General features: G+C 39.7%; 3 protein-coding genes across 3 annotated transcripts in view; 1 reads left to right on the top strand and 2 right to left on the bottom strand.

Annotated features, from left to right (window-relative positions):
- The window catches only part of TMEM170B (transmembrane protein 170B), a 54,555-nt gene extending 45,855 nt beyond the window's left edge, over positions 1 to 8,700 (top strand). Inside the window, exon 3 of the mRNA XM_066377038.1 lies at positions 1,133 to 8,700. Coding sequence (XP_066233135.1) covers positions 1,133 to 1,263 — 131 coding nt within the window. The 3' untranslated portion in view covers positions 1,264 to 8,700. The remainder of the gene's footprint in view (positions 1 to 1,132) is intronic.
- Positions 8,701 to 16,505: 7,805 nt separating this feature from the next.
- Positions 16,506 to 18,530, bottom strand: ERVFRD-1 (endogenous retrovirus group FRD member 1, envelope). The gene has a single exon (XM_066372682.1). It carries the CDS (start codon positions 18,528 to 18,530, stop codon positions 16,506 to 16,508), a length of 2,025 nt encoding a protein of 674 aa, XP_066228779.1.
- Positions 17,489 to 23,130, bottom strand: LOC136398388 (uncharacterized). Its single transcript, XM_066372683.1, has 3 exons — positions 21,961 to 23,130; positions 19,228 to 21,897; positions 17,489 to 18,730 (listed from the first exon to the last, which is right to left on the bottom strand). The coding sequence occupies exons 1-3, from the start codon at positions 23,128 to 23,130 to the stop codon at positions 18,680 to 18,682; spliced, it is 3,891 nt and encodes a 1,296-aa protein (XP_066228780.1). The 3' UTR covers positions 17,489 to 18,679.
- Positions 23,131 to 26,027: the final 2,897 nt, after the last annotated feature.

The following is a 26,027-nucleotide window of genomic DNA, read 5'->3' on the forward strand; positions in this document are numbered from 1 at the left end:
TAATTATTTGTAAAGTTCCTATCAAGCTACATAGTGTTCAGTAAGTACACTGCACATTTAATTTCCTTCTTAAAAATATGTATATGAAAGCCCTTGGCTTAGATTAATAATTTGCTTTACCCATATATATCTGTCATAGAGGTAATACAGTAATTTTTATTTGGGAGATTTTAAGTGAACTACAGAATTAATTCTTAACTAAATGTTATGAATAGATTTTTTTTTGTCAAATGTAAATCCACTCTTCATATATTTATCTCTCTTCTTATTTCCATGTGTTTGACTATTCTAGGATATGTAGACAGCTTTTTCTAGAAAAATAGTTTTAAAGTCATCTCAATCTGTGAAATGGCATACTATAATTTAGATGTTTTTTCCTTAATGATTTCTAAGTGTGCTTTTAAAGTCAGCCACTTAGATACCACATCATCATATATGCTGCATTTAATAAGGTGAAGTGTTGAATCAAATGGACTCCAAGGCCCCTGGTAACTGTGATTCTCTCCTTCTCAGAATGCACGTTGTCTAAAACATTTTTCCTAGAATGGATGACAAGTTCATTTTCCATTTTTAAAATTAGATGTCACATAGTAGTCTTCAAATAACCTTATAGTTGTATGCTTTATTAAAAAGATTAACAGTATTTTATATAATAGATTGTGAAATCAATTTATCAAATATTCTGATATTTTATGACATTTGCAAATTCATTTACTGAAAAATAAATAATTAGTATTAAAATTTTCTTGAATCATTTAGAAGTTACATTAAATTGTGATTTTTTTGTATTATCATTTATAATTATCAGTGTACTGTGTTGCATGTTTATAAAATGCTGATGAATTATGGTGAGAGGTTATGATTTTTTATTAACATATTTGGTATCAAGCAAGCAGTATGTAGCATAACTATGTATTTTGTGGTTGAATAGAAAGCCTGTTTTTCAATTATGTGGGGAAGTGTGGTGTGGTAAATATAACTTTTACCAATCACATGGAAACTTTTTCATAGAAAATGTATAAAATGAGAATGATCAATGACTATCTCTGTTTTGAGAAAATGAAAAGAGATAACAAGTTAAAGCATACAGTGCGCTATAAAATAAATGGGTATTGTTTTGTCTCTCACCCAGGTGCAGCGGTAGCGGGTATTTACAGAGTAGCCGGGAAGAACATGGCCCCTTTGGAAGCGCTGGTATGGGGCGTTGGCCAGACTGTACTGACATTGATCATCTCCTTTTCAAGGATCCTCGCCACACTTTGAAGTTTCTGTGGAAGTGTCTTACTTCACATCAGGAAGCAGATGTACAGATTCTCTGGAAATGACATTGTTAACAACTGGGAATGAAATTATACTAGAATGTGGAAGGAGCAGGTCAGAACCTAAAACCTTGAGCTGTGTGGAAAGATTGCCCTCTGGTGTTAAAGTGATTGCACTACCGCACTGCACCTTACGTGCCTCCATCCCAGGCAAGGCGAAGTACATGGAGAAGCTACAAGAAAAAGCACCTTGTTTAGCTGCCAATCAGGTTAACATTGGTGTTGAATCATCGTTTTTAACAGTGTTGTGTTTAAGTTACAGGGACATTTTGAAGAACTGATATATGTGCCAAACTTTCTTCTTTTTTTATAAATTGATCATGTGACAATTTGCAAGTGTAGATATAGATGAGTGCTGTGAATATGTTTGACATGAATTTGGTCTGTAATGAGATTTTTGTTTTGTGATGCTAAATCTTGTATGAGTGCTGAATACTGAATCTTTGACTCTGAGGTAAATTATCTGATTTTAATGTTGAACCTTTCCGGGATTTAGGGCTTTAATATGTTTAGGCATTATTGTTATTTAATTTATGTGGAAAATAATACTTAATGGAAAACTAGCTGAGCTCTTTTAAGGACTCAGAGTAGATCTAGAGGGTGCATCCTTTTCACTCACTTAAATTACATTCTTTTAATAGTTTCCCTCATACATAAATGCTCTATTGATATAAATTCAAAAATTTCATGGGTAACACACAATAACTATAGTTTATATGTCATAAAAATATAATTTGAAACTTTTCTTATAAATTTTGTTAGAAAAGAAGTCTGAAATGCATGTTGCATTCTCTGAGCCTTCTAAAGAAAGTTTTTGCCATGCATCTCATGGAGAAAACATTTTTGTAATTAGTATCTTGGTGGGATTATATTACTTGTTGCATATGTTCTGGTTTTTGACAAAATGTAAACAGTCTTTCATTCTGGAGTATTAACTATTTAAAGAATGGCCTAAATTAGGCTGTGAGAACTAAAATTCGCATTTGTAGATAAGTAACAGTAAGTTATGTAGGAAGATTAATAAACTGTCTTACTTTGGATATGTGGTAACATCATTTTGCTAAGTAAGAATTGGAGAGCTTAGTAAATTTTAAAATTTGGCAGTTCATCTCAGTGTATCAAAATAGTACTGAAATATATTTGAGTGATTCATTTTAGTTTAGTTCTTGATATATGATGTTATTTAAGTTTATTAGAATGTGATGACATATTAGAAATGAGAAAGTCCTTAGTGTGAAAGTTTTTAAAGGTTTTGGCAATATACACTTGTTCAAAGAGTACAGGAAGTAAGGGAAACAGAACCTGGCTAATTTATCTCCTACTGACATCTTTTTAGTACCGAGTACAATTATAAATGTGCTAACTCGAAGGAAGAATCACTGCAGAGAATATGAAGTTCAGGACAATCCAAAAACGTAATCTGCACACAATAGCCTTGCTTTGTATAACCTGATATGGTAAAAAGTAGGTTTCTATTAGGTCCCATTCCAATGTACGACCTTTTGTTACTCAAACCACTTTTCCTTCACACACACACACACACACACACACACACACATCAACAACTTAACTGTGAAGAGTTGGTGGGTTGGTGGGGGTGGGGTAGGTACCAGTAGGGAAGCCAATTTGGGGGATTTGCTAATGCTGTAGTTTTGAAATTTGATTTAGAAAAAAACAGCAGGTATACATTCTTAGAAATCTTTGAAGTAACATTAATCTTAAAATTAATTTTAAATTATGTACAACCCTGAAACTGTTCTCATGTGTTCTTTATATTTTTTGTTTTCCAAATTAAATTTAGGCATAAATTTCTAAATCAATTTGATTTCTCCTTTTCTGTTAGACTTAAGCTATTCTGTCAATAATTTAAAGTGTTTCTATTCTTTGAGAGAAATTACTAAAAACATGTTGAAGATGTACAAAGTGAATATTTTAATGTAGGGTTATGTTACAATTTAAGGAAGTTATTGTGGTAAGGTAATATGGAGCATATGGTTCTGAATCGAAAATTAACCAGAAAATAACTTGGATACATAAATGTATGAACGTGTGGACCAAAGAAATTTAAATGCTTGTTTTTATTCTAGAATGGAAGCATAATTGGATAGTCAGTAATTAGTTTGTAGAGTGTCCTAATCTCATTATCAACTAGCTTTATATTATGAATTGTGTGTGTGTGTGTGTGTGTGTGTACACATATGTACTTTTAACTTTTGGGAGAATTTTTGGTTTCTTTGCTGTTTACAGCTATTTCCATTGGGATTTTGTGCAACCGTCACTCTTGATGTTTTCAAATGCAGTTGAATAGCATGAATTGATGAAGTGGTCTTAATAGTTATTTCTGTGCTGAGATTTTTTTAGAGTTAGTGATTTTTCTAGAGACAAACATTTAATGATATGTATGAACACACACACATATATCATTACATACATATATATAAAGCTGCTACATATGAATACAGCCTAATTGGAAAGATCTTGTTCAATGAACATGTTCATGTTATTGTGGAGAATTTGTTCAGTTGAATGAATGATCTTTTAAATAGGTTTGAGAATGTTTGAGATTTTTTAATTTGGGAAGATTTTTCTTGGTTTAATAGTGCTGGTGACCCTTGTTTTTGGTAATACGAAAGCTCTTAATGTATTTATGTTATACCTTCTTAAAAACGTGTGTGTGATTAGCAGTCAGGTTTCTTTGAGATAAATGCAGAAGGATAAGGGGACTCCTCTGCAGTTTACATTTGTTTTATTTTTTAAAAACATTTAGTAAAATATTGCTGACAGTGAAATCAATTCCCCAAAATAGAGACCCCTATATTTTCAAACGAATTACTCTTTAACATACTGGTTAGAAATGTTTATAGACCACAGTTTAGCCAGGGGGGCCTTATCTAAACTACAAACAATGCTTACCACCTTTAAATGAAGGAGGTGCAAGTCCTCAGCCCCTGAGAGGATGGCTCGGTTAGCTGTCCAGAGTGAGGAAGATCCTAAAAGATGGCTGTATGTGGTGCCTGCAGCTTAATTATTCTCACTTTAGGTCTTAATGTTATCAAACAGTGTTATAATTTGTTACACAATGTACTGTCTTAGTGTTTGCAGCAGTCAGTATTTACACTGCCCTAAAAAGTGTAAGGGTATTATTTGTACATTTAATTGAAAAATAAAGAAATGAGCTGCTTCATATAGCAGGTATTTGTGATATAAGGAACAGGTGCAACTTAAAATCAAAGAACATTGTTGGGAAAGGTCTTTAGAGAACTTTAATTAGTATGGGGAGAGTGGAGCTCAAGCCAACACTTACACACCAACTAATTCAATATTTAAAACATTTTTGGTGGATTTATTATACCAAGTGCTGTACCAAGTATTTTCTATAGGAAGTACAAGGATGACTAGGATAGGATTCCTGCCCCTGAGTCCACCAAGATGGTTTTAAATTCTAAAAAAATCGGGACATTTTGCTTCCTGATTCTAGTTGAGAGTTCAAGTCTTGTCCCCCCCCCCCCAAATTCTGATTTTCCCAGTGTATCCATCAAATAGGGTTTTAGTAACTGAGTTAACTATGCTGTGACATAGTGATAAGAATACTGGAATCTAAGCCAGAGACATAAATTTGAATCCAGTCCCTGTTACTTTTTGGCTTCTTGTTTATGAATGGCAAAGAAGTAAATGTTTGACACTAAGTAGAATTTTTAAAATTACATTTGCGATACTAATTGAATATATTGTTTTATAAAACTCATCTTTTTTCTTTCATTTCCACATTTTTCTTACGTATATTTTAAGAAGGAAAAATTAAGATCTTTTTCTTAAAATATTGAGTCCTTTACCTCCTTTCTGTCTCTATTTGTAAAATCAGCAAATACTTATCTAGCAGCATTTTTAGGACTTGGTGGTGGAAACAAGCCAGAGCAAGCAGGGTTAACTTACAGGTTGCAATAGGAAAAGGTAGTGATAGCCGTCCGTATTTACTCCTTTACCTTATCCTGCTACTTCCCTTGTATTTGTTCAACCAACAGTCATTGAATCTCTACGACATGCAACTTACTATCTTGTTTAAGGAATGGAGAAGTATCTCCTCCCTATGTCCACCTCTCTTCGGGACCCTGGGTATAGGCTTCACAGTGGAGTGCAAATTCCATAGGGAAATCAAGCTGGGCTTCAGTGTCTGCCAAGCCCTTCATTCCATGGGACAAGGTGCTTAAAGCTCTAGTTGTTGTTTGACTTCAAATGAAATACTGTTATTTTTAATTTATGTTCATTTTATAATTCAAGAAATAACAAGTTGCTAAGAGTACTTTCTCAACCACTTCACTTTTGCTGTTGCAATTTTTTCTTAGAAAACCTTAATCTAAATCTCTTTAGAGAATTGTTATACTTGTTTTTAAGATGTGAAGACTGTGGAAAGTTACTGAGGAAGTTATAGTAGGCCTAAAGTGCAGAGAATTTGGCAACACTTGGGTAACTGGGTAAATTGCTGCTGCTTTTAATAATCAGGGTGAGAATCTCAGTGGTTAAAATTGACTACTAAGCAAAAGGCCTCATAATTTCCCTTAACTGTCAGTTCTTTTTATAACATTTTTAGCTGGGGAGACTTCCAGAATAGAAAGGACATTATTTTATTAAAAACAATAAAAATTTTCAAGCATTTTGTAGCAGAGGGAAGTTTAAAGATAGGAAGACACATTGGAGGAGTAATGCACAAAACAAAGGCATATCTGATAAATATTATGTGAACAATATAAGAATATAAACTACACTGTATGAGTATATGTACAGCGTATTTCCAGAATGCTGTTTCTTTACATGTGAGACAACTTACCATAAAGCATTTTGAAATCATTATTACAGTTTTTGTGTGTGTGGTGGTGGTAGGTTTGCTCTTCTAACTTGAACATCTCTGTTCAGTGTAGGCAATAGATGTTTTGGAGGCTGTTGCTGAATAAATGATCAAAAAATGTATCTGTGAATTTGTTTGGAGGAAGCAGTGCTTTAATGTATGAAGTATTTTAAGTAAATGTGGAGATACAGCGGTTAATACTTTATTAGTGGAAACACCCAGATTTTTGAGTGAACCATCTCTTCCCTTGAGTGTAGAGGACTCATTTTCACAATCTTCACATTCATTGCACATATGTTGAATTTACTTATAATAACCCTTTCTTGATTTTGAGAACTAATTTAGCAGTTTCTTAAAAATCTCCCTATTCTTTCCATTAGGTTTCATATGTTATGGTTTAAACATGTGTAGTTTGTTGATAGAATCAGAGGTGCTGGTTTCAAAGAATGTGCTTAATACCTATGGTTATACAACTATGATCTTATTGAAAAATACTGTAGGCAGGTCAAGAGAGCATGAACCTCCTCCATATTTTTTTAGCTCCTAGACCATATCCATATGTATCTGCCCTCAGTGGTAACATGGCTGCCCCCTTTTTAGGAGTACATTTAGGTATGTAACTAAAACTGGAAAGCAGTGTACTATAAATATATAGAAAGAGGAACTATAATGCATAATTACCATAACAGTAACACCTTTTCTCCCAAGTATAGTATATATTTTTTTCTAAAAAGCATCTTTTTTTTTAGAGCCTTGTGTAAATGAATGTGAACTTGATAGTATTACTGGTCATGGAGAGCTCCCTTTGTAAATTAATGTACTCGCCCATCATCACTGAGTGTCTTTGGGAAGGAACATTTTAAAGTTTTATCCATAGAAAGCAAAATGAGCCACTTGCTCGAAGTAAAAAAATGTTTTGCTTTCAGTAACAGATGAATTTATAGTCCAGTTGTTGACACTTTCTTAGTATTTGTGATATTGGTGTATTTACATGGAGGAATTCTTTTTTTAATTCTGGCACTATACCCCCTTCCCCCACCCACACAAGCTCTATACATTTAAATAAACAATATGAAATTTCACAATATTTTTCATTTTAGTCCTATAACTTGGTAAAATTCATATAATTCTACCATAAAGTATTAACTTCTGACTCTAGTCATTCTAGAATGAGGGAATCAATTTTATCTTGAAGTTAACCAACTAAAATGTATTTAAATAGCAAAAATATAATTTACCTGATAGGTATTAAAAGACTCACTTTCAAACTTCGTTAACTTCCAGACCACTGATGAATCATTTAGTAAACAACCATACAGTTTTTAAAAGCTAAATGATGTCTCAGTGCCTTCTTGGAAGTTAAGATACTTTTTGAAGTGACTCTGGTGAGACTGAGGATTGGCACACCTGATGATGGGGACTCAGAGTTAAGGAACAGTGTAATTAAATGAACTCCTATGGTTTAATAAAAACCAGGTTTTTTGCTATTGATGATGACAGATCACATCAAGTTTCATTACATTTTCATGATGTGATATTTGTTTCTCTTTTCTCCTTTTTTTTAAGTAAGTTTGAAATGGGGGAAATGTGGTCAAGACAATTAAAAATGGGACTTAAGATTTAATTTTGTTGTAAACTAGAGACTCTAATATAAACGGTGTTCGTTTTATATTGTAGTGCAAGGGGCAGACACTTTATGTAACTTTTAGAAATATATTTACCATCAGGGATTTATTTTTTGCTATCAAAATACTTAATGTACTGTGAAGCTTAAAGACAGGAAGAATAACTGTTGAAGGAATAACGCACAAAAACAAAGGCGTATCCGATGTACCCTACATTATGTGAACACAGACTCCCCCTTCTGTTAAGACTATAAAATACACTGTATGCATATGTGTACTGCATGTTTACATAATACAGTTTACTTTTGAAGGATTATTTTAAAAAACTATGTGTATAATACCTAACAAGCTGTAAATATTGTATACTATTGATTTTTAATTTTATATAAGCAATTTTTTAATTTCCCAATTCATGTACAAATCTCATTGTGTATATAGCATAATTTCCTGGAGAACACAGATTTTGCAGTAATTTTAATTATTTTAATTGTGGTAAGATTCAGGTTAACCTTCGACATGTTGATCTTTGTTTTAAATTATTTTTACCACTCATTTTCTTCAAAGGTCAACAATAAACATATGCAAGTTATTTTTGATTATAGAAAGTTGGTCTGCAAAGATAAGATCTAGGTTCCAATTCATGGCTTAAAACAAACAAAAAAAGATGCACAATTAATATCATCCACTGTCTAATCACAGGACCATTTCTGAGGTCCACATGTATTTCTCCTCTTTGTAACATACAGGGTGATTTACCAACACACACAAAACAACTGTTAAAAGTGAATCCAGCACTCCCAAATGTCATAACAGAATTTATTGGATTAAAAATTTGTAATATACAGTATTTTAATAAAGTTTCTGTATTCAATTTCATGCACTTATATATAAATAAACCTGTCTTTAAAAGCTTTATGGGGTATTTGATTCTTGATGACATGTCTTTTCAATTAATTCACAACTCAATATATTTTTTCACCATGTTGAGAAAATTTTTGTGGGGCAGTTTTACATATGGATTTTGGAGGTAGTGCTGAAAGGTAAGTATGAAATCTGAAAGACACACTTAGCTTAGTTCATCATTTTACCGAGGACCAACCTTAGGCTACTTTTAAGACAGGGGTCGGGAATCTTTTTGGCTGAGAGAGCCATGAACGCCACATATTTTAAAATGTAATTCCGTGAGAGCCATACAACGACCCGTGTATGTTACGCACTATCCAATAAAAATTTGGTGTTGTCCCAGAGGACAGTTGTGATTGGCTCCAGCCACCCACAACCATGAACATGAGTGGTAGGAAATGAATGGATTGTAATACATGAGGATGTTTTATATTTTTGTTATTATTTTTTATTAAAGATTTGTCTGTGAGCCAGATGCAGCAATCAAAAGAGCCACATCTGGCTCATGAGACATAAGTTCCCGACCCCTGTTCTAAGAGGTATTGTTTTAAAAAGCATACCATCACTTAATAATAAATGATTACCATTTACTGAGTGCTTATTATGTTAGACACTTCATATATATTCTTTTCTTAATTTACTGATTTGAGAGAGAGAGAGAGAGGAACATCGATATGTTGCTGAATATGCTCTCACCAGGGTTGAACCAGCAATCCCTGCTCTTTGGGAAGATGCTGTAACCAACCAAGCTGCCTGGCCAGGGCCATATGTATTCTTTAACATTTGCAGTAGTCCTTCAGGTTAAGTGTTTTATCCTTACTTTACGGATGAAGAATTTGAGTTTCAGAGAAGGTGAAAAACTTCTCAAAGTTACATAGTTAATGCTTAATTGGGGTTTCCTTACTTTTCCTGTCCCTCCCACACTATGGTATGTTGGTTTCTACAGAGTATTCTGGGAGCTTTTACCTGTAATGAGATAAGATCTTATTTAAGATCAGATGGAATTATAGAGATTTGAAAAATGATCAATTTTTCAAAATGACTTTAAAAACTATCAAATTTATGCATATTTTAAAATTTTGTTAGAGATTTCTAAGGGATGATACTAGGCACCCAACTAGGCTTAACTATTCTGTCTGAGAAAAGATTGGGGCTGACAGAACGAGCCACTGGTAGTGTTACAGCCCTGCTGGAATAGAGACTAGTTTAACTTTAAAAACTGTACATATACATGACATTTTGTATAATTACTAAATTGAAATGGCTGTCCATATGTTTTGTATTTTTTTTTTTTTTTTAGGGAGAGAGAAGAGAGATGAGAAGCCTCAACTTGTAGTTGCATCCCTTTAGTTGTTCATTGATTGCTTCTCATACCTGCCCTGATTGGGGCAGGGAGGGGGACTCCAGGTGTGCCAGTGGCCCCTTGCTTAGGCCAGCAACCTTGGGCTCAAGCCAGTGACCTTGGGATTATGTCAATGATCCCATGCTCAAGCTAGTGAGCCCATGCTCAAGCTGAATGATTCCATGCTCAAGCTGATGACCTTGGGGTTTCAAACCTGGGACCTCAGCATCCCAAGTCAGAGCTCTATCCACCGTGTCACCACTGGTCAGGCCAATGTATTTCCTTTCTTTTCTGGGTAACAGTTACAACCATAGTATTATAAAATTATTAAACATACTTCCTTTCTGACCAAGTCTGTAAAAGTTCTTGAACAAAATATAAATCTTAAAATTAAAAATAAATTTTCTATTTTGATTCTGTTACCTTTGGCTCTTGAAGTAATAGTTTTGTAATGTTTTTATAATAGGCCATCTAGCTGGGTATTTTGATACTTGCTGAGCATTGAATTCTCTGTTTATTGCCACCTGTGTAAAAGAAGAATAGAGGGAAAGGTGATCTAGTAGAAAGATAATCAGATTTTTCACTGGGCTTTATGATGGTGTACCTATTCAGTAAGTCCCAGTCAGACTTACTGAATAGGTACTTGTGACTCTCTGTTTTGAAGTTCAACCATTAATTCATAAAGTGGTACCTAGAGTTTTAGGATATACTGTAAAGAAAAGTAAACAGGACTTATGGCAGAGTTTTGAGGAGTAGAATTTGGGTTCACAATGGAATCTTAAGAATCTGTCCTGTTCCACTGTTCATGTTTATATGCCCTTAATTTTCCATTGTTCATTATCAGCCGTTTTTCTTTTGGCTGATTTTATAAATATTCTTCAGGCATGGACTGATTTGCAAAAAGAAATGTATCCTGTGGTTTTCTTGCAAAGTAAGAGTTTCATCACTAGATGGTGTAGTGGTTCTGTTACTCTTCCTCTTATTTTTTTGTCTTGCGCATTCTTACCTAAGAGCCCTAATTAACTTAGTCTGTATTTCTGCCCATTCTTACCTAAGAACTCTAATTAACTCAGTATGTACTTCATTTCCATAGGATACATCTAATGTTATCTTTCTCTGGTAAAAATATACATAAGGAAATTAAATAAGAAAAGTCAAGGGTTTCTACATGTTATGAACAAATTTAACTTCCAAAGAATGTTAAAATACAGTGTTCGAGGTTTGTTACTAATCAGAAAACTCCATTAAGTGTATGATTTTGATAAGTCATTCATTAATCTGGACCTTAATTTATGTGTTTTTCTTAACTTTTAATACATAAACTAATGCATTTTATCTAACTTAATAGTTTACACTTTGGTGACAGTTAATAGTTGGTCAATTTGTTGGGATAAAAGCAATACACCAACATAACACAATCATCTTTGTATTGTGAAACTTGGTTTTAAATTATTGCTCTACCATTTAGTATTTGAACGTGGCCAGGTTATTTTACTCCCATGATTGTCAGTTTCCCTCATCACTAAATAGGGATAATAAATATCTCATGTTGCTTGGAGTGGTGTCAGTAAGCCCTCCACCTTGTCCCATTGGCCTCTTCTCATGCATTGTACACACAAAGAAGGATGAGTAGTTCTAGATCTTACCATAAGTTGAGATAGTAAGTTTTGATACCTCTATTTCAAAGTCAGCCAGATTCTGTTTCCATACAGTGCACAGTGCATTTTTAGAGAGGATTTGTTTCGGGTTTAATTGAACTGTGTGTTGCGTTGGCAGCAAAGTCTACTGAGGGATATTTGTCTCCAAACATAACTTAGTGGAAAAGAGCTCGGTTAGAAAACAGAATGGGTAAACTTGCTCAGCCAGCAAACTCCTTGCATTCTCTGGGCCTAATATGTACAAAATGAGGAAGCCAAAGCAGCCAACATAAATTAAGTCCTCCAAAAGATGGTCGTGACTCACGTGTCAGCTGGGCACAGTCATTAACCAGTGCAGATCCTGTTGTAAATGGGCTTCTCGACTTTGTTTGTTGTTCTGCAGAGACAACCTGGAGTTTAAATTCAGTGTTGCTCTTTTCAGCTCCAGAGTTTCTGACCTTAAAAGCACAAGTCTCATTACATGGCATGGTCTGTCGCAGTCATGGAAACAAACATGCTCATGAACTCAAGGTCTTAAGGAAATCAGAACTGAACTTAATGTATCAGACAGAAGGACCAAATTTTCATAAAACACCACTTTTCCAGTTCCTTTTGCTTGTTTTATTTTTTTATTGGCATAGGTGTTGACGGGTGACCCTAAGATGTGATACAAGAAGACACATGTGTTATCTTTGATGTGAAAAATTAAAGAAGGTACAGAGATAGGAGGTGCTCTAAGACTGAGGGAACAACAATTATCAGAGACTTAAGACTTTTGAAAGCCCTGTGCTTGTTCACAGAGCGGGGAAGGGATCTCCTCAGTTCTGATCCCTCCTGCACATGAGACCACATATGTCATTTTCTTCTGTAATGAACATTGTAAGGTCGGAGGATAGAGGGATAGTCATGTGGGAAACCCAGGCCCGTGAACTTTGGCTAGGACCGCCCACAGCCAAGAGCGCCAAAAGAAACTTCCTAGGACTCCTTGGAAAAAAAGCGACTGACTTGTCAGCCAGTAAGATTTCTCTACATCATATTAGCCCGACTTCCCTAGAGGGACCCCTTTTTTTAAATATACCCACGCGTTCTCTCCTTGGGCGATTTTTCCTGACCTCCATCATACAGGCCAGTGAGTCTCGTCCGGGAAATGCTTTGTACTGAATAAAGCCTTTTGAACTTACCACACTTGGTGGCTCCAAGACCTGTTCCTTCCTTCTCGGCGGGGAAAAATACCTTACAAACATAAAAATGGATCAGCTCTTTTTGTCTTCTCTTAAATGTAGGTTGAAACTTTTAATGGGACAACATCAATATAGGTCTGTTATTCTTAGATTTTCCTAAACCTGGCATCATGAACTTGACATTTGCTATATCAATTGTAGTTCTCAGTTTTAGTCCATATTCAGATTTCTTACTTGAAGCTCACTTAGCTTGAGAACATTTTGCAAGATGAATTAAAAGAGATGAAGAATTCAAATCTAAACCATAACTTCTGGGTTTTTAAAATGTGAATCTTCAGGAAATATAGAAAGCCTATATTATTGATAAGATATTCCTTGAAATAATGTTGATATTCAACTTTTACTCTCAAACCATTTTCACATGTATAGTCTCGTTTTATCCTCACAATTTCTACTTAGTTGGTGAAAAGGAAAAATACCTTTTTAAAATTTTTCTTTAAAATCAAAGCCACTTACCTGGCTAAACACAGATCTTTTATGAGATCTGACAGCTGTTTGGACAAAGGCTAATAATTAAAAACAGACCTAAGATAGCCACAGCAGCCTAGTTGCCTGAATTCAATCTCCAGAAGCCTTAAAGAGGTCATTTTGAAAGCTGATCACTTTCTGGGTAACTAATGACTAGCTGATTTTCTATGATAATGCTTTGACTTAAGACTTTTTATGAAAGAATACTGAAAAACCCAAATGTGTTCACAGGAGATCTTATTGGAGGGTTACTCAGTTTTCTTCGATCAGGAATATTTTTCTTTTGACAGACATCTCCAGTCATAAGAGTTACATGCCATTATTGACACAATGGTCATATCAACATAGTACCACCATATTTAATTAAGGCAGTGGTTCTCAAAGTGTGCGCCAGGGTGGACTGGTGTGCCCTAGAAGATTTCCAGGTGTGCCCTATGGTATTTCAGAGAAATATGTGCCTGTTGGGGACCAAAAAACCAACAGGGTTTTTGGAATTTAGATTTTTGGGGGACAGAGGTGTTGGGAATGGCTGTAAACTGACAGTCTGCCCAACTCTCCGTCTCACTTGCCTGATTATATTGCAAAAGGCTGTTAAGCTGTGGTGCTGTATTGTTTATACTACCCCCCATGTTCCCCAGAAAGACTGGAGGCAAGTTTCTTCTATCTTTTGTTTGGTGTAAAGTTAAGATGATATGTTGATTTGCTAATGGCCTCACTTTGCCCTATAAATAAAGCAAGATGCAGTTTTTGGGCACGCTTTGTTTTTGCCAGCAGCAATTACAGGGCCCACAGATCCAGTATTTTCTTAATTCCGCACCATTCCCACTAAAGACCTGGAATTACTAGCTGTGCTGGTTTGCAGCATGTGCCCAGATATAAAAATAAATATAGTTACTCTATTATACCATTTCATTACGGAAATACTGCTCTCTTTGTTAACACGTTATTATTATATTTATTATTAACACATCATTATACTATTTTTAGATAAATACACCCAAATAAAATGGATAGATTTTTCAAAAAGAAGCATGATATTGAAGAATCTGATTCTGGAAGTGAGCAAAAGTTAAGTGTAAATAAAATAGGACTTTGAAGGCTGACAGGCAGCATTTAATTTATAGGATTTTCCATCACTTAACACTGAACAATACGATTGGATTAGAAACCCATTCATTGAAGCTTCAAGTGATTTTGGTTTAACATTAACAGAAGAAGAAGAACTGGCAGCTATACCTACTGATCGTGGATTGATAATTAAACATAAGAAATTGTCTCTTGAAGCCTTTTGGATTTCTATAAAAGAAGAATATGTGGCAATATCTAAAAAAGCTTTGAACATTTTAGTAATTGTTCAACATCAAATTTACTACATCTTTGAAATTGTAGTAAATTTTCAACATCCTATTTATGTGAATTAGGATTTTCTACCCTCAACACAATTAAGAGTAAAAAGAGAGGAATTCTTCAACGTATTGACGAGGAAATGAGAGTTTACCTTTGAAATATATGCCCAAATATTGAAGAAATCGCTAGGACACATCAGGCTCATGTTTCTCATAAACACAAGAATGAAAAAATTTAACACATTCACTCCGGGACCTGCCAAATTTACTAAATCTTACTAAGAATGTATCTATATATATATAAAAAGATAACTTTTTTATTGTTTCTTTATTTTTTAACCCCTCTTTTTTACAAATTCTAAAAAGCATAACTTAAAAAATGTAAAAATGTTTTTTAATGTCAGAATAAATTTAATTTTGTCATATTTATTTAATTTAATTACCATAAAAGCACGCTTGGACTTTATTTTTTTTTAATATTTGACTTAATTATTATAACATATGTCTCAGAAATCTGTATATAGTGTGCCTACAATTATTTTGTAGGATTTTAAATGTACCCCAACCTCAAAAAGTTTGAGAACCACTGAATTAAAGTTTCCACCTAACCAAGTGGTGGCACAGTGGATAGAGTGTTGACCTGGGACACTGAGTACCCAGGTTCCAAACCCCAAGGTGGCTGGCCTGAGCAAAGGGTTGTGGGCTTGATCAAAGGGTCACTGGCTCAACTGGAGCCCCTGGTCAAAGCACCTATGAGAAGGAAGCAATCGATGAACAACTAACAGTGCCACAACTACAAGTTGATGCTTCTTGTCTTTCTCCTGTTGACTGAGGACGCACCAACAGAATTCTAGACTCAGAGTAAAACAAAGAAAAGTTTATTACACTCGCGAGCGGGCCCAAGGCAAGGAAATGGCCAAGAGCCCCGAGCCACTTCAGCAGGCAAGTTTTATACCTATTTTCAGGGAGAGGAATTGTTAACAGTTCTCAGGGTGATTGATGTGATATAATCTATTCCCGGTCCTTGAGGTAAGGAAGGTGTTAATTATTACTTTTGTTTCACTATGTTTTCATGTTTCGGGATAACAGTTAATTTACATCTATGAGTCACAAGTCAGGTAGCAAATTATTCAAAATACAAAATAACTTGAATAGTGATAACATCAGTAAAAGCTTTTAGAGTATTAGTTCTAAAAGGCTTGTCTCTATAGAAATTAACATAACATTAAGAATAGCTTTCACCCAAAGATATGCAGAGTGCACTTGCAAGATAGCCCAGCAGCAACACAAGACATTCCATGGATTTCCCTACATTTTTAAATCTCATGAGAACATCTCATTGAGAAAGCCTAGCAATTGCCTTTAGTCAAAATACAATTCTTTAGTAAAACATTCTTTTCTTGCTGACTACGCTATAAAAACCCCTAAATTGTAGGTGCTCGGTGTGACTGGTGACCGTCACCTGAGCTCACTTTTCTATAAAACTTTGTTTAAACTCTCTAAACGTCTCCAGTGTCTATTTTACCCGGCGAATGCAACAATTGATTGCCTCAGATGCTTGCGGCCTTGCCTTTCCGATAAGCCCTTAATCAAACACCGGATGCCTGCGGCTTCTTCAAGGAGCCTGGGCAAACATCTAGGGGCCGGGTGGGCCAGTTATTGTTTTACAAGCCAAGATGAGTTAAGCAAAAATCAGACGAAAAAGATCAGACGGAATCCACTGTTACATTCCCCCCTTTCTTTGTTGCATATCTCTAATCCTAGAGATCTGAGTTCTGTTCTCATTTCTCATAATGTTGTCTCATAATCATGAGTTTTACTGCTCCTATTTGCCCCTGCAGGAAGGTGGTGAGTCTATTCAGGACACACGGTCCAATGGTGATAACTAGCAATAGCACTATAAGGGGTCCTGCTAAGGTGGAGATGAGGGTAGTCAACCAGGGTGCTTTGGCATACCACCCTTCAAACCATCCCTGCTGATCTTGTAGTCTCTTTTCCCTAGCCTTTAGTCTTTCTTTCAGCTTATTCATGGAGTCCCTAACTACTCCAGTGTGGTCGGCATAGAAACAGCATTCTTCTTTTAAAGCAGCACATAAACCACCTTCTTTTAAAAATAACAAGTCTAAGCCTCGTCGGTTTTGCAACACGACCTCAGAGAGGGAGGTCAGTGACTTTTCTAAAGCTTCTATTGACTGCTCTACAGCCCTTAAATCCTGGGTAATAGCAGACTCTAGCGAGGCCATTTGTTTGGGCCCTTCAACTAGGGCAGCAGCTCCTGTTCCCACTCCTGCCAATACCCCGGCTCCCAGCAGTACTGCTAGGGTGAGTGTGACAGGCTCTCTTCTATACCTGGTCCGCCCTTCAACCGCCTCTTCAAAGTCCTCATTTCCATGATATATAAGGCGGGGGAAAACCCTAACCATTACACAAAAATCTTGAGAGTTGTTAAAGGCCTGAGTGGACACACAGGGAGTCAGGCCCGTTCTGCATGCCCACCGAGTTCCTTTCTCAGGGATCAAATAGGAACTGTTAGGAGAAATTGAAATAGTCTGCAGGCATCGGGCCTTGTCTGAAGCAGACGGGGTCCCCAGGCATATCCCCTGTCCATTCACTTCTGGGAGGGTAAGCATGTGACGCCTGCCCCAATTACACTGGGAAGGGCTTTTGTTCTCATAGTAGCTCCCATTGACTGCGACCCCTTCATAATAGGGAGGCCCTGCCTGCAAGCATATCCAGCAGGAGTCAGTAAGGTTGGGGTGGGTGCTATTTAAAGCTTCAAAACCACCTTTTATTAGATCTAATAATCGCTGCCCCGTGGTTGAACCTGACGTGGTTTGTGACAGGGGTGTACTACTGACACTGGCTGGGCTGCTGACTGTATCTCTCGGGGATGGAGTAGCTTGCACCGGGACTGAAAGGGGCTTGCTAGGCCTTGGGGCCCTTTGGTCAGCCAGTACTTTGTTAGGTCCTAATGGGCTGCCTCCAGCGGTGCCTATCTGGAGTTTAATTTTGAACGTCAATCCAGCATCAGATCCTGACACATACATTCTTAAGCCCCACTGCCTGCCTTTTAGCCATGCATTATCCTGCCTTCTTCCATGGTGGGTAAAGGTAATATTCAGTGGGTTACAGGTGAAATTTGTACATGGCCCACTACCAGTCCAGGTCCCTGGCCTCCGTGCAGAGAAGCCAGAGGCCTCATTCCCAGAGCAGCGGGAGTCCCGAATTCCTGCCCCCTCCCGGGCTACTCGCGTTACCCTGATCCAATCCCAGGAGGATGTGGGCCTCCAGTAAGTTGTCCCGGTAGTCTCACAACCCCAAGCCTTACAGTAGAAGACTTCCAGTCCCCCGCATCTCCAAGCCGTGTCCCTATCACGACTGTCCCGGGGGCAGACATAAAAGTCAGATGCTTTGAGTTCTGCGCGGAGCTGTGGGTGGGAGCACCCATAGCCCCAGCCCCCTATCCCACCAGTCGGGCAGGCGCATGTCCCAGAATTACAAAGAAGGGGTCTAGCAGGGTCCGTGGTCGGGATGTCCCAAGTTTCCAGCCCTGCCGCAAGCTGACAGAGGTCTGGATACAGGGATGGCCACCAAGTCCAGGGGGGATGGTCATTGGAAGTCACTTCCCATACCATGTCACTGGTCCCCGATATCACCTGCCATGTCTGCCGGGTCGGTTGGTGGGGATTTGTTGGGGCGGCGGACACGCAGCTTGAGGGGATTATCTGTTTTCTCCACTGTCCACTGGTCATCAGGAGCAGGAGCAGGCTTGAGGTGTGAAGTATGGATCCAAGCAGCGATGCCATCGACCTTTACAGCAGTGGGTGTGATGAGGAGGACTTGGTAGGGTCCTTTCCAGCGGGGTTCGAGGGTCCGGTGTTGGTGTCTCCGGACGTAGACGAAGTCCCCGACTTGGTAGTGATGTGGGGCCCCGTCTCCTGCCGGCTGGTAAAGGTCAGACAACTGCTTCCATAGGCAATGTTGTACTCTGGTCAGGGCCTGTAACCTAATGGACAAAGGGGTATTTGGGATATTTAAGTCAGAGGGGGATAAATCTCGAATAGGCGGAGGGGTTCCAAAAAGTATTTCAAAGGGGGTTAGGTTAGTTTTAGCAGAAGGGGTATTCCGAGCCCGGAAAAGAGCATATGGTAGGAGCATTACCCAATCTCTATGGCCAGTCTCTATGACTAATTTAGTTAAGGTCTCTTTAATTGTTCTATTCATTCTCTCTACCTGTCCTGAACTTTGGGGTCTATAAGCACAATGTAGTTTCCAATCAATCCCCAATATTTTGGCTACCCCCTGGCTTACCTGGGCCACAAACGCCGGTCCGTTATCAGACCCTATTACCTTTGGAAGGCCAAATCTAGGAAAGATTTCTTCCATAATCTTCTTAATTACCACCGCCGCCGTCTCATGCTTGGTAGGGAAGGCTTCTACCCATCCTGAAAAGGTGTCTACAAAAACTAAGAGATACCTTAGTCCATATTTGGCAGGTTTTACCTCAGTGAAGTCTACTTCCCAATATTGGCCTGGTCTGGTGCCTCGGAGACGGGTTCCACTGGTTCCTTTTGTTGGGTAGGCATTCACCATTTGGCAGGCCTTACAAGCTTTGACTATTTCCTTTGCTATTTGCCTCTTCTCGGGGGTAGTCAATGTTTTATCATCTTGAAGCAGTTGTACCAGTTTGTCAGTCCCAAGGTGGGTAAGATGGTGGGCCATCTGGAGGAACTTCCGAACATCCTCAGGTTCCTCTAAGTGGGTCAGGGTGGGGGATGGCTCTGCTTCTATAGTGAGGATGTTGGAGGCAGTCCTCATGGCTACCGCTCGAGCCTCTTCATCCGCCCTCCTGTTGCCTTTTGCTACTGGGTCTTGCCCTTTCTGGTGCCCAGGGCAATGGACAATGGCTAGCTCCCGTGGGAGCATGATAGCATCTAAGAGGGCTAGGATTTCTTGTTTGTGTTTAATGTCTTTGCCTGCTGATGTAAGCAGGCCCCTTTCTTTGTAAATTGCCCCATGCACATGTGCAGTAGCAAATGCGTACCTGCTGTCCGTGTAGACGGTGGCCCGTTTACCACTAGCTAGTTCCAAAGCCTTTGTTAGAGCTATTAGTTCTGCCTTTTGAGCTGAGGTTCCTGGGGCAAGTCTCTCTGACCAGATTACTTTTTCCTTGTCTACCACTGCAGCCCCAGCTCGGCGTTCTCCTTCATACAGAAAACTGCTCCCATCAGTATACCAAATTAAGTCAGATTGTGGCAATGGTGTGTCCCGCAAGTCTTTCCGGATCCCAGCTTCCTCGGCTAGGATATCCCTGCACTGATGATGGACAGTTCCCCCCTCCTCCCTGGGTAGCAGGGTGGCTGGGTTCAAAACAGTTGGAGAGCCAAAGGTGATCCTGTCTTTATCTAACAGGAGGCTTTGGTAATGAGTAATGCGGACATTAGTTAACCAGCGGTCTGGAGGTTGTCTTATTATGCTTTCCAGGGCCTGGGGGGCGACAACAGTCAATTTCTGGCCCAGAGTCAGTTTGTCAGCGTCTTTGACTAGGAGGGCCACAGCGGCAATCACCCGTAGGCACCCTGGCCACCCTTTTGCGACTGCATCTAACCTCTTAGAAAGATAGGCTACTGGCCGTTTCCAGGGTCCCAGAGACTGAGTCAATACTCCTTTAGCTATCCCTTCCTTCTCGTCTACATAGAGAGTGAAAGGCTTCTCTATGTTGGGGAGTGCCAAGGCCGGGGCTGACAACAGTGCCCTCTTGATTTGGTCAAAGGCCTTTTGCTGTTCATCTCCCCAGGTATATTCAGTTCCATCCTTTAACAAGGGGTATAGAGGGGCAGCTTGTGCGGCAAAGCCAGGTATCCATAGTCTGCAAAAACCTGCTGTGCCTAAGAATTCCCTGAGGCCCTTCCGATTTTTTGGAGGCGGGATTTGAGTAACAGTCTTTTTCCTCGCCTCAGTTAGCCATCTCTTACCGTCTCGGAGAGAGTAGCCCAGGAAGGTGACTTCGGGTTGGCAGATCTGGGCCTTTTTGGCGGATGCCCGGTATCCCAGTTTGGCCAGTTCGGCAAGCAGTTTTTCAGTTCCTTGTTTGCACTGCTCTCTGGTGGCGGCTGCAAGTAATAGATCATCAACATACTGCAACAGAGTTACCTCAGGGGTGGAGGCTCGGTAAGCACTCAAATCCTGGTGCAGCGCTTCGTCAAAGATGGTGGGAGAGTTCTTGAAGCCCTGGGGTAGCCGAGTCCAGGTGAGCTGTCCACTGAGTCCATTCTCAGGGTCCGTCCATTCGAAAGCAAACAGGGGTTGGCAGTCCTCATGCAGGCGCAAGCAGAAGAAGGCATCTTTCAGGTCCAGTACTGTATACCACTTCCTGTCAGGACTGAGGGTACTGAGGAGGTTGTAAGGGTTTGGGACCGTTGGATGTATGTCCATTACTCGACTGTTAACCTCTCTCAAATCCTGGACTGGTCTATAGTCCCCTGTCCCTGGTTTCTTCACTGGTAGCAGGGGGGTGTTCCATTCTGATTGACAAGGCCTCAGGATCCCCTGTCCTAGTAGCCTCTTGAGGTGAGGCCTAATGCCTTCTCGGGCCTCTTTACTCATGTAGTATTGTTTGACCCTTACGGGGGTAGCGGAGGGCTTTAGGTATACTACCACCGGAGGCCTTTGTACTGCTAATCCTGGCCCTGCCGTTTCTGCCCAGGCCTCTGGGAAGCTCTGAAGCCACCTGTCCTCTGTTGAATGGGGTCCGGGGGCAGGGGTCTCATACAGTTTATACTCATCTTCAGCAGACAAGGTCAGCATGGTCACAACAGGCTGACTGACAAGAGGGTTACTGAATCTTACTTCTGGTCCCTGGGGCTTGAAGTCAATACTTGCCCCTAACTTGGTAAGCAAATCCCTCCCCAGCAGCGGGGCAGGGCATTCTGGTATGACCAGAAAGGAGTGCTGTACTTTTCCCCTCCCCAGGTCCATTGTCCTTTTAGTTGTCCATGATCTATGCTGGCATCCATTTGCCCCCTGAACCAGGGATTTTTTGTTTGAGAGGGGGCCCAGCGGGTTCTGCAAGGCGGAGTAAACCGCTCCTGTATCCACCTCAAAGTCGATTGGTGTCCCCTCCACATTGAATGTTACCCTGAGTTCGGGGAGGGGGTCCGAACTCCGACGCCCCTAATCTCCTAGGGCAAGGATTTCCTCAGTCTTCTTTTTGTTCTTCTTAGGGCAATCCCTGACCCAGTGTCCTTCTTCTTTACAGTAGGCACACTGGTTAGGTCCTAATTTTGGTTTTTGGTTTGGGCCCGAGGTACTATGCTTTCCTTTTCTATCTTGTTTCCCTACTACGGTAGCCAAAATCTTTGTTAACTCTTTATTTCTCCGTTTATCTAGCTTATTTTCCTGCTCCTCACGTTCTTTTTCTAATCTTTGCTCCTTTTCCTCTGCTGTCTCTCTTTTATAGAACACTTTCTCAGCTTCCTTGACTAAATCTCTCAGAGCCATGTCCTGTAACCCATCCATCCTCTGGAGTTTCCTCTGAATATCAGTAGCTGACTGTCCTATAAAAGCCATAGCCAGTGCCCCTTTCTGATCTTCAGACTCAGGGTCGAAAGGGGTGTACCTCCTATAGGCTTCCATTAGTCTCTCTAGGAATCTGGATGGGGATTCCTCTGACCCTTGAATTATTTCTCTTACCTTAGCCAAATTAGTGGGGCGTCTCGCCGCCGCTCGGAGACCCATCATCAGAGTCTGGCGATAGAGTAAGAGTTGCCGCCTACCTTCAGGCGTATTAGGGTCCCAGTTAGGCCGCCTTAGGGGAAAATTCTCATTTATAAGGTTGGGGAGTTGAGTAGGACGACCATCAGGTCCAGGAACCAATTTCCTGGCCTCGAGGAGAATTCGTTCTCTTTCTTCGGAGGTGAAGAGGATACCTAAGAGCTGCTGGCAGTCATCCCAAGTGGGCTGATGGGAAAACATAAGAGACTCGAGAAGGTCAGTAAGTTTGACAGGGTCCTCTGAAAAAGGTGGATTATTGTTTTTCCAATTATATAGGTCTGAGGAGGAGAAGGGCCAATACTGAAGTACCAGCATGTCTCCCCCTTGACCGCCAGGGACAGGAGGTCCGAAAGGCCGAAGGGGCAGGGTGACGGCCACGTCATCCGAGGTTTGTGCTCTCCGGCTCCGGGTACCTTGGGCTGGACCCTCTCCTGATGGTCCCCGTTCGTTCTGATGTGGGGCCTCAGGCTGGGAACCAGCAGCACCGGCAGGGACATCCCTGGGATAGGGAGGCGGGAGTCCCGAATCAAGAAGAATAAGGTCAGTTTGAGATTCAGGGAGAACAGAGGAGGGAAGGGGAGGATACAGGGATGAAGTAGGCGCCGTTGGCTCCGAAGGTTTGAGTGGAAGCATAGAGGAGAGGTCTGGATGAGTTGGAGCAGGTCTGGGAGTGCCCGGAGTGGTGGAGAGGGTTGTTGGGAGGGAGGGTGCAGGGGGAGGAAGGAAAGGCTGGATCCAAGGAGGAGGGTTGTCGGTCAGGTCTTCCCAAACCCAAATATAAGGCTGCTGATCCAGACGGCCATGAGGTCCTGGACTGAAGACGACTGCTTTAACCGCCTTTATGGTGTCTTTGTGGAAGGTTCCAGTGGTCGGCCAACCTACTCCTAAGGTGGGCCACTCGGAGGTACAGAAAGTTTGCCACTTGCGCTTCTTAACAAGAAGAGACAGATTATGAGCTCGGGCATTAACCTCAGACCAATGAGACAGAGTCAGGGACAGTGGGGTGGAAGCTCCTTGTCCCATTTTAATTTCAAAGAGATAAAAAGACAGAAAGAAGGCAACAAATAAGACACTGACAAAAACAAACAGAAACAAACAGACAAAGCCGGCTGCGCCGCGAACGGCAAAATAAAACTAAAAATAAATCTAACGGTCCGGACCTACGAGCTCGGTTGGAAACTGGCAACAAATCTACAGATTCTGTCTGAGACAGCAGATGGACTTCCAAGCGTCCTTGGTCGTCCTCACACTCCAGGGCGTCCCCCGGAGTCGTGGCCTGCGACCCCCTGACACGTCTGTCGGTCGCAGCCAGGAGGGACTCACGTCCCTGCCTGACAGCCACCGCCAGTTTCACTTACCAAGCATCAGGCGTGCGTCTCGTGCGGGATCTCGGTGGAACCTCCAAATGTTGACTGAGGACGCACCAACAGAATTCTAGACTCAGAGTAAAACAAAGAAAAGTTTATTACACTCGCGAGCGGGCCCAAGGCAAGGAAATGGCCAAGAGCCCCGAGCCACTTCAGCAGGCAAGTTTTATACCTATTTTCAGGGAGAGGAATTGTAACAGTTCTCAGGGTGATTGATGTGATATAATCTATTCCCGGTCCTTGAGGTAAGGAAGGTGTTAATTATTACTTTTGTTTCACTATGTTTTCATGTTTCGGGATAACAGTTAATTTACATCTATGAGTCACAAGTCAGGTAGCAAATTATTCAAAATACAAAATAACTTGAATAGTGATAACATCAGTAAAAGCTTTTAGAGTATTAGTTCTAAAAGGCTTGTCTCTATAGAAATTAACATAACATTAAGAATAGCTTTCACCCAAAGATATGCAGAGTGCACTTGCAAGATAGCCCAGCAGCAACACAAGACATTCCATGGATTTCCCTACATTTTTAAATCTCATGAGAACATCTCATTGAGAAAGCCTAGCAATTGCCTTTAGTCAAAATACAATTCTCTTAGTAAAACATTCTTTTCTTGCTGACTACGCTATAAAAACCCCTAAATTGTAGGTGCTCGGTGTGACTGGTGACCGTCACCTGAGCTCACTTTTCTATAAAACTTTGTTTAAACTCTCTAAACGTCTCCAGTGTCTATTTTACCCGGCGAATGCAACAATTGATTGCCTCAGATGCTTGCGGCCTTGCCTTTCCGATAAGCCCTTAATCAAACACCGGATGCCTGCGGCTTCTTCAAGGAGCCTGGGCAAACATCTAGGGGCCGGGTGGGCCAGTTATTGTTTTACAAGCCAAGATGAGTTAAGCAAAAATCAGACGAAAAAGATCAGACGGAATCCACTGTTACACTCCCTTCCTGTCTCTCTCTCTCTCTCTCTCTCTCTCTCTCTCTCTCTTTCTGCCTCTCTTTTCCAAAAATAAATAAATAAATTTATTAATAAAATTAAGGTTTTCCAGGATTTAGCTTAACTAAACAGATTGTTTCATAAATAAAACAGCATGATATTTTTCAGAGACTCTTGTCTTGCCTTAACTGGTTAAACACATACCTCTAATGATCTGGACAGGAAAAGTTGCCAAATCAAAGAAAGCAAGTGTTCCTGGACATTTTGAGTCCAAAGTAGATGAAAGGAAACAAGTGTAACTTTAGTATTATAGAACTGGGAAGCCGTGTTTTTAGAAGACCTCTGTAGAATCGGGCCTGCAGTATGTCAGCAGCATTTGCGACAGTCACAGTGGAAAAAATGAAAAGCATGCTGATTAACCTCAGAGTCCAGATCAAGTAGAAACACACCCACCCATGACATCAGAAATCTATTTATGGCATTTGCAACTGTATTGGGGAAATGATTATAAGCTTGAACCAAATTGTAGAAAACAATAGTGCCCATAAATAAAGACCAGGTCAACATTATGTCAAACCCTCCACAATGGAAGGGACTAAAGGCAGAGATAATAAATTGATGAATAACCTCCCAAAGAATTTTGTCTGACATTGAAATTTGTACCATCATATAAATTCACTTTATATTTTAAAACATTTCCTTCTGAAATATATACAAGCTTTGTCTCCCCTCACGGTATCTTGAAGAGGGCAGAGGTGGTCATGTATCAAATGATTTCTTTGCATGCAGAGTAGATAGAGAATTAAGATGGATGAAGCACTAAAGATTTTCTTTTTAAAAGAGTAGTCCTAAAGTTAACAAAATAAGCCTTTGAAATAGACTTTTTCATGAAAGCAGGACTTTTCCCATATGCTAAAATGAAGACAATCAAGCTCAAAATAACTAAAAATTATTTTTTTCTTAAACATCTATGCATTGTCTTTAATATTGGAAAATATCAGCTGTCAACTTGAGAAATGTATCAAGTCACTTGGTAGTGTTCCAGTTTTATGATGTACACCTCAAAGAATTCTGTGATTATCTTGGCTGTTACTAATCCAGACTGGACTTATTTTTCGGTCCAAAGCTACCGATAACTCTGGCTTTAAATACAGTGATAAATTTTCTAAAAGTAAGGCCAAATTGCTGTAAAATTTTTCAATTGTAGCAGTTTTAAGCCAC

The sequence above is a fragment of the Saccopteryx leptura genome, chromosome 3 (genome assembly GCF_036850995.1).
Source record: "Saccopteryx leptura isolate mSacLep1 chromosome 3, mSacLep1_pri_phased_curated, whole genome shotgun sequence".
NCBI lineage: Eukaryota > Metazoa > Chordata > Mammalia > Chiroptera > Emballonuridae > Saccopteryx > Saccopteryx leptura.